Raw genomic sequence first — 9566 nt, forward strand, 5'->3', positions numbered from 1 at the left:
CATATGAAAATCATCAGGAAAACAATCTCTACAACATGCAATCATCAAATCATACAAACAATCATTCCGAACAAAAATTCATATTTTTAATAAAATAAATTCGGAAATAAATAAATTTTTAGAAATTAAACCTTTGATTCTGCAGTGAAACAAAGCTCAGAATCTGATAGAACACCTCAAATCCTTCATTTTGGTTACTCAAGCTTTGAAAACAGGGATCGGTAACGCCTTCGTTTTGCTGTTTGATTCTTAGAACAGTTTATGAATATAAGATTTTTCTCTGTAAAATTATATAATTATCTGTCTGCAAATGATTTTTATACGAAATAAAATACGGTAAAAGGCTATTTATAATTACGGAAAATTAGTATCCCGTTGGATCATTCCGGATATAAAATGGTACGCTTATTTATAAAAACTGATCCAAACGGTATCGGTTTTCGGGATAATTATCCAAATCAGTACAGCTTGTACTGCGGTCTTGGTCTCAGCACCCAGTTACACGTACTACGAAGTGATAATTGGGATAGTTTAATAAAAAGCTCCCGTTTATCGAAAATACGGGTTTTATTAATTTACCGAAACGAATATTGTATCGAAAATGTTGTGCCGGGACCCGCGCAGGACAAACCGTACGCCGGATCGAAAAAGTCGAAACATGGAAAATGCTCGGAATATTACAATTAGGTTAGGAAGGAGTTTTCGGAAGAGTTTCGGGTTCCAAAAACGTAACAACGGTTGACGTCGGTTGGTTCCCGTTTTTATAAAATAAATTTTAATTACCCGGAAAAAGATTTTAAAAATTTCATATGATTCTTATAAATCTATAAATCAACATAAAAATAATTAGGAAGATATGACAATTATCTATATTTTATTTATAAAAATTAAAATACTCAATTAATATTATTTTTGAATATTCAAGTACATATATCACTTAACAATTAACTCACAGAATAGATACTGAACACACATATTAATTATTTAATAGTAAAAATAATTACACGTTATATCCCGGATATTACAATTTTAATCTATTTTAAGGGTATGATATGCGAATCTATTTTATTAAAATTTCATAAATATTCCGAAACTAATAAAACATTAATTTCATAATTTTTAAAATATTTTTTAAATGCGGAACATATCTGCAATTAACGACTTAACGAATAAACGTGCGGGTGAATTTAATCCCAAAAATTTCCAAAAAAAAAAAATTCTCAAAATATTGTAAACTTAATAAAATATGAATTTCGTAATTTTTGATGCATCCTGGAATTAAATACTGATTTTACAAATAAACGTAATCAGAAAATTATTTAAAGATAAATAATAATGAAATATTGATTTCTAAATTTTATAAAATCCCAAAAATAATTATTGAAATTATAAAATAACAATAAAAATTTTAGAGACAATCAAAATATTTATGAAAATAAATCCGCAATAAAACCGCTTTTAAAAATGAAACAAAATAATATAGCTCAGTATTTAATTATACAAATAATCCTCGCAAACCAACCATCACATATTATTGATAACAAAACAACACACAGCTGACAGGACCAATACACACATTTTATTTATTTAATTATTCTACAATTACACTTACAAAATATACGAGTCGTTATATATAGCTAATGAGGTATAAATTTCATCTAATGAAATCATAAGCCAGATATCAGGCCTGAGTTGGAAATGAAAAAAATCCATACCCATCCTGAGATTTTAGTTTTTAGATTAGCAACTTATATTACACATCGTATTTCCATAGACAAGAATTAAACAAATTCCATTGTCACTTCGATGTAGGGATGCATGTGAAAGTTTTTTATAATTAAATAATTAGTTACTGATCCAGGGATTCTATGAAGCACTTACAGAACCACTAGATTGATGCTCATGGAAGAAAATGTGATCGCTTTACGAAAATTCGCGGAAATACAGCATCAGTTGCACCCAGATCTAAAAAATCCATTAAAGAAGCTATGTAATGATCCGAAGACCACCGTTGTAGTTCTTAGTGGGAGTGATATGAGTGTCTTGGACAAGAACTTCGTGAAACTTCACTTATTTGGAAGAGTAAAATATAAACTGTGTGGCTGAACTAACAGCATTCTGCAAGTTGTGTGGCCGAACTAAAGAAATTTGAACTTGCGTGACCGGATTACTGATTTTGCTGCAGAAGAAGGGTTGTCGTTAGTCATGGCTAACGTTCGTGAACTGCTACATATTTAGCACACTTTACAAGTGCCCTTTTCTTTCCCTCCATTTTCTTTCCCTCTTCTTTCTTTCCCTCCCTTTTCTTCATTTTATGAGTAAAATACTTTGGCAGGAATCACACCAAAGCCAACCTATATGATGAAGCTGAAGTTCTCATTATAATCAAGCAGTGGTAAAACTACTTTGGCTAAAGAGATTTTTATATATGATCAAATCAAAAGTAAGTTCTTCTCAATTTCTTTTATGTTACTGATTATGTACATGATTTTCGTCGTTTCAATACAAACTAATTTAGCTGCCATAATTTTTTCAACTCTGATTTGTATTAATTTGACATGTGATTAAAAACTAATTTCTAGAGTATATGAATCATAAACTGGAGATTTTTATTAATTAGACGGTAATGTGTAGAAGGTGATTTGTATTAATTTGACCAATAATTTATAGCTGGTTTGTACTGTTTACATATTACAAAGTTTGCAACAGAACAAAATATCTATATATAAATAAATGTTTGTGTTGAGTGATATATATATTTACTTTCAGGTTTTTACACTAACAATATATTTTCTTGACGGTGTCACAATTTCCAAATGTGGAAGTATTGTAGAAAATTTGGGATGGATATCGGGAGATGTACATGGTTTTACTGATGTAATTCCTCAGTGGAATTTTAAGTGTAATATTAAGCCTGTTGTAAGAAATTTGATCATCCTGGATGAGGTTTGGTCAGTCTCTGTTCTTGAACAGCTTATCTTTCGAGTTTCTGGATGCAAAACTCTAGTTGTTCTCGATTCAAGTTTCCCACATCAACTATCAACTGCACCTACGAACTGGAATTGTTAAGAAAAGATGAGACCATTTCCTTATATTTATTTCTCAGCGTTTCTCCATATATCTGAAACTTTTGGTGCTAGTGATAAGCTTGTCAAGCATATAAAGAGTTAAATTTTGAGATGACGCAATTAAGATTTGCTTTAGAGGCATCTGAAAGAAGATGTCGGGAAGAATTATGAGCTAATTGATGGATGAATTTTTTCTTGGCCCAGCTCCGCCTTCAGATTTGCCCAGTGCTTACTATGTTCAAAGACATTGCAGATTAGAAGTGCTTATAAACTTGTAGAGTACACGAAATTAGAATCTCACAGGTGTGGAGCTGAATCAAAAGCAAATTTGATGATTACAAAACTTGCAATTGAAGACTTAAAGTCGAGGCTGATAGTTAAAGAAACTGATTTCCACACCATCGTAGGGGTGAATCGAGGTTTTTATTTAAAGGTCATGGAAACTCAGTTTAGATAAGCGATAATGTATATCTTAATTGCGCCATCTCAAGCCTACATGGTGAAGCTCGAGTTCTCATTATAATTTTTTCCTCCAGTAAAAAAAGAAGGGAGACAAAAAAATGCTTCATGTACGCGTGTGTTTGGTGCGAAGTCTGAAACGCCCCCATCTCTTTACAAAATCAGCTAACAATCTTAACCTTTAACGGTCGAGCCCCTATTTTGAATGCTTTTGTATAGCTCGGTCACACAAGTTGCAATTTCTTTAGTTTAGCCACACAACTTGCAGAATGTTGATAGTTCAACCACACATTTGGTACTTTACTGTTTTTGGAATTACAAGTACACAAATATTGAGTTTGGGAGGCAACAATCGAAAGATATTTTGTAGCAGGCCCCATCCTTCATGCTTCTATTGGCATCGTTCAAGGTGTCCACTCCGTTAAAATAATATGTGCAATAACATAATAATAGAGAATTTTAAAATTAGTCAGAGTCTAAAAGTTTAGTTTAGTTAAATTATTTTTATGTAATAATTTGGTTAACAAAATGCCTATAAAAGAATCATATTTGTGTAAAAACTACTAATTGAGATTATTAAAGTGTAATAATAAATATTGAAAAGTAAGATAAGAATATGGACCTTAATTCATTAACGCCTGTTAAGAAGATATAACAAATTTCTATTATTTGTTAAAATAGTAAATTGGTTTGTAACATGTCTACATTCATTAAGAAGTCTTTTTTAGTAAAGAACTAATAATTGACGTCATCAAACTACAGTTAACTGCATATTTTTTTGTGAACAAGTGAAATAATCTTTAAAACTTTGGAAACCAGCTTGGAAAAACCTCTGAACGGTCAACAACAATCTGATTACGAAATAAAAAATATGTTAAACAAATAGTCGTTTTATTTTTTAGATCGCTTAACACATAGAATATCTAAATTCTTTCATCTAATATGTATTATAATGACATCTCGAGCAATCCAACCTACACTAGCTAGTTGTGAAACTAGTAGCATCACAATTGACTTTCATATAAGTGTTCGATGTGAATGTTACATATATCCCAAAATATTATATAAATCATTCTTAGAAAAACTACCAAAACGCTTAATAAAACCCACAAAAAAATCAAAATATAACATATCAACATCCTAAAAAGGGCATGACTAACAACCTTGATAAAAAGGTACTCAATAAGACCTCATTCAAAATGATTAGATCTCGATTTTATTGAAAAAATAGGTAAATAGAAAATAGTATGGGACATCGAGGGGGGAAGAGAAGTGAAGTACTGGAATTCTCCATCTACTTCCAAATCCTTATCTACATCTCTATCAACAATTTTCTGCAATTCACACCATTTTGCCTTCCACCCCTTTTGTTCTAAATTTACTCTTACTCTCAAACTTTTGATCATGATCTATCAAAATATAAGATTGACACATCATTTAAAGCTTTGAGACACAATCACAACTCTCTACCTCCCGTTTAATTACTTCTCATACCCCTCCTACACCAACAAAAATAGTATAACACCAAATTATAATCCTGTATTATCCGTTTCTCAGTTGTTGATTTTGCCTCATATATTTAATTAATTTGGTTGATTTTTGCAAGATGGATGTCATGCCAAATTTTCAAGATGAATTGGTAAGTCGTCGTCTTTGTAATACACACACTGATGGATACATAACATTTAAACTGGTGTTACCTACTTTATTTCGATAAGATTTTATTAAATTAAAATAAATTTTCCCGATCTGCTTATATAAAAACGAAAAGTTTTCATTTGAGTCGGATCAAATGAATATGATGTTTAGTGTTTAAGATCGATTTTGATATTGTTTAGGTTTGGCCTGTAGTCTAACTTGGAAATTTTTTGAATTTCATATAAATCTGAAATGGATCATATTGTTCAATATTGATTTTAGATTTGAGTTTGTATATGGTATATATTATCAAGATAAAGATTATTATTTTTAGATTATTAGTTTGTATTAAGATTTGAATCAACCAAAAAAATTATTTGACAACTCTACTACGGCACAAAATCATAATTATTTTTTATATGCATTTTTCCCAGGATTCAAATTATATCTAACATATTCAGCTTGGTTCTTTAATTTTTTTATTATAGAAGTCATTGATCATTTTTTATATAACTGAATCATGTGCAGTAAACAATGAAGAAAATGCTCCATAAAATATAAATTAAGGTCTTCGTGCGAACGGACGAATTTCACAGGTAATTTTTTTTTTTATGTTTATTAAATTTATGCAATGTCACTAAATATTAATGAAAAATAAGAAACTATGAATTATGTTATGTACCACCCTAATTATCCGTACAAAATCAATACTCAGCTATAAATGTGCTTATGAAATACCATTCACAGAAAAAGAAGTACCGCAGGAGAAAAGAGTTTCATACAAACACTACTTCTTTTACTTTCTCATTCTTTTTAAACATAAATCGGGTAATATAGCTAATACATCAATTCAAGTTCGTTGAAGACTTTATTTGTAGTTAACACTATCACTCTGTTACACTCATTAGCAATCAAATATACATATATTGAAATGCAAAATTATTTAAGGGACTCGGGATTATAAAGGTTTGAAAGCACATACCTTACTTAGCTGCGTTTTAAAGTATATATTCGTATTGTATTTTTATATGTACACATTAATTAATTAAATATATATAATATATCATTCATTTGTTAAAGTTAATAACATACTTAAAGTAAATTACAAAAGGAAGATAAATTAAATAATTAGTTACTGATCCTAGGATTCTATGCAACACTTACAGAACCACAGAACCACTAGATGCTCATGGAAGAATCAAGAATTGACCGGTTCACGGAAATGCAGCATCAATTGCTCCCAGATCTAAAAGATTCACTAAAGAAGCTGTGTAATGATCCTAAGACCACCAATGTAGTTCTTAGTGGGAGTTAAAGATGTGTCTTGGACAAGAACTTCGTGAAACTTCACTTCTTTGGAATTGCGCAGATACGGCAACAAGCAAAAGATATTTTGCAGCAGGTCCCATCTCTAATGCTTCTGTTGACGTCGTTCAAGGTGTCCGTTCCGTTGAGGTTCGAGCATCTGATATGACCAAGGGTGCAACAATGGATAGTATATTGGGAGAAATAATTCGTCACAATGATGTCAAATCTCCAAACTCCGCTAGACTTTATCTTGTGTATCGGCCACTTTTTGTTTAGTGAGGGGTAAATGTTAAAATATTAATAAAAGACCCTGGTAAGAAGAGACTTATCTAACACCTTAAGTTGTTTTTAAGATTTTAAATTGCAAGTTAGATCTAATATTACGCTATTCTATTTTGTTTGATCTGATTTTAATATTGAATACACTGAATTAAATCATTTTATAGTCTCTTTTGTTTCTTTATCTTTCCTTATATCATGTCAAGTTTAAACCTAAGAAAAAGGAATTATGCAGGATATACAGAGGCTGGGGAGTTCCATTATGGGGTTCTTCAAGTACCTTAATCAATGTGGTCACGATTCCAGCTCTCACAGCTTTTCCCTTGTTGCCTTGGTATATGCACAAATTAAAAAGGGGTGTAGCAGCATCCTTTTCCCCCTCTGGTTACCTTCATTAAGTAGCGCCACAAGTGGTGGAATTGCTCCAAAGCCACCAATTGTAACTTTGTTTTCGTCCACAACCCAAAGGCTAAACAAGGCGGCAGCTGCATTTTCCTTTGCAACCATGCTTCCTTTCTTCAGCATATAAATTATACTAGGAACTGCACCGCAAGATACAATGCTCCATTTGTTGTTCCCAATATGGAAAGGTTAAGGAGTGCAGTAACTGCATGTTCTTCGTTCAGCAGGTGCACAAGTAGATGTCGTTTTACTAGGCTGAGGACATTGTTTAGGTGGTTCAACCTCGCTTTCCACACACCACTGAGCTATGGGCTACGCAAGACATACTTGGGTGTAAGAGTGAAGTTAGTAAGAAATTGTGTGTATTTGGACAAGTGTAATGCCCTGCTTCTTGATATTCTAATTAGCCATTGTTTTATTATGGATGTAGATTGTCTGTAAAAATTACCAGGTATCTATTAAATAGGACACAAGTTTTTATTTTACGTGGAATTTGACAGACATGAAATTCGACTTGCAGTCACCAAATTCAACTTCACTGTTCTGTGAATTTCTTGTTTAATATGATATGCAATGATATTGTACATATTTATATAGTGCCTTTGAATTGTTTAATATGATTGCTTCAATGACTGGTGATCATTCTGAACAATTCTCATGTTTATACTAATATTTGAATGTCCTGGATTTCCAATGAAGTAAACATAGAACATTCAACTGAATCTTTCCAATATCAAATTAATAAAAATACCAAAGTTGTACTCTTTTTTCAACATGAAGCAATCTTATAGAGAAACTTAATCAGATGATGCCATTTTCATAAATGAACACAACTTTCAACCATTATAAATATATCAAGCTAATATATATTTTACATTATTCTTGAACACTTGCACCATGTATATGCAAGGACCTTAGAACCATGTCTGAAAGGCTTTCAACTCATACCTGCCTGCACAGTATAATACATATTCAACATTGCTATCAGAGTTGGCTTCTCCATGAAATTGTCTAAACCTTCTACCTCTTCTTCTCCACACAAGTCCTTCCCATTCACAATCACTGTAGGAAACCTTACCCTGTTATTACCCAACAGTTCTTCTAGTTCTCTTATATATCTTGGCTCTTTTGAACAGTTTCTCTCCTCAAATGCAACCTTTCCACCCGTCAGATACATCCTAGCAACACTATTTGCGCCATATTGGCCATCATTAGCACTACTTGTGTAAAGAATTACCTTGTTCTTAGTTGCCTTATGACTTGACCAGGATGAGAAAGAACTGCCTTGTGAAATTGCACGTTCTGGGAACTTGGTAACTAATTTTTCTCCAAACAATTTGACAGTGTTTCGGATGAAAGCGTTATGTGGCCTGTAATTGGTAAATAACACATATTAATACCCTTACTCTTTACTTTTAGAGATTTGTTTGATCACTTGTGTAATATAGCAATATGAAAATGGAAGTACTGTTATTTAGAATTAAAATATAAAATCATGATCTGTAAGGGCATGAAAATACCTCTTCTCCATAGGAACCAAAGAGAATTAGTACAGTTTACAGAATGTTTAGATGTGTGACTCTGTGGGAATGTAAATTTCTACACCATTAATAACCAGAGGAAAGAAACTTACCCCTCTACACGGTGGCCAAGAATATTACCAACTTCTACAAGCGCTTCTCTCCACCTGTCAACCTTGTCGTTGTGCCTTGCCCTATGTTTATCAAGCGCCTGACCATACTTTCCTAGTTGATGTTTGATATCTCCGATTTCAACCTCATAAAAAATTGGCATAACGAAGTACTTAGAGTTCCTGTTGCGTTCAAGTATGAGGACAAGTTCATCAAGACACCACGCGGAATTTGCATAATTTGGGGAGAATATAATTATGGCGCTCATCGAGTTTCTGATTCCTTCTCTAATTGTTAAGTCTACTCCATCTCCAACACGTATATCATTTTTGTCCATGAAAGCTACAAATCCTTCTGCTCTTAAAGCATCATATAAGAAGCATGTAAACTTGTCGCGAGTTTCTCCTTTGAAGCTCAAGAACACATGACAAAATGAGGCTTCACTTGCCATTGCCATGAACAGGGAAATTATTTTCTCTCTGAACAAGATGATTAATTACGAGAGGTTGAAGTTTTAACTAATTGAATGCAAATTAGGGTCTTTAAATAAGCTAGGATATTTGTTCGAATATTTGATTAGAATATAAAGATGACTGTAATATAAGTTGCCAACTTGGCGTCTGGCTTCCAGTAATCTTTGTCTTGTAAAATATACCTGGTAGGAAATGTCTCACTCTCGATCTCTATACTTCTTATCCCACCGATTTTGTGATAGAATATGCTGTTTCCCTCATAAAATAAAGAAGCATGAGCTTAAAGGAACATTTACTTTTACTATTTC

General features: G+C 32.2%; 1 protein-coding gene and 1 long non-coding RNA gene across 2 annotated transcripts; one reads left to right on the forward strand and one right to left on the reverse strand.

Moving 5' to 3' along the window:
- The first annotated feature begins 4850 nt into the window (after positions 1–4850).
- Positions 4851–7646, forward strand: LOC141698003 (uncharacterized). Its single transcript, XR_012564906.1, has 3 exons — positions 4851–5166; positions 5694–5761; positions 6332–7646. It is a non-coding gene; the product is annotated as an uncharacterized LOC141698003 (long non-coding RNA).
- A 324-nt stretch (positions 7647–7970) lies between these two features.
- On the reverse strand, positions 7971–9320 carry LOC141698553 (disease resistance protein RPV1-like). Its single transcript, XM_074503253.1, has 2 exons — positions 8788–9320; positions 7971–8524 (listed from the first exon to the last, which is right to left on the reverse strand). Exons 1-2 carry the CDS (start codon positions 9240–9242, stop codon positions 8092–8094), a joined length of 888 nt encoding a protein of 295 aa, XP_074359354.1. The 5' UTR covers positions 9243–9320; the 3' UTR covers positions 7971–8091.
- Between the last annotated feature and the right edge of the window lie 246 nt (positions 9321–9566).

Source organism: Apium graveolens, chromosome 11 (genome assembly GCF_009905375.1).
Source record: "Apium graveolens cultivar Ventura chromosome 11, ASM990537v1, whole genome shotgun sequence".
Taxonomy (NCBI): Eukaryota; Viridiplantae; Streptophyta; class Magnoliopsida; order Apiales; family Apiaceae; genus Apium; species Apium graveolens.

What these genes read in the sequence shown, in the direction of transcription:
- LOC141698553 (XM_074503253.1), bottom strand. Translation starts at nt 9,242, where the DNA reads ATGGCAATGGCAAGTGAAGCCTCATTTTGTCATGTGTTCTTGAGCTTC. An exon ending in CTTGGCCACCGTGTAGAGGG is followed by an intron (nt 8,525 to 8,787) that starts GTAAGTTTCTTT and finishes TACCAATTACAG; the next exon opens with GCCACATAACGCTTTCATCC.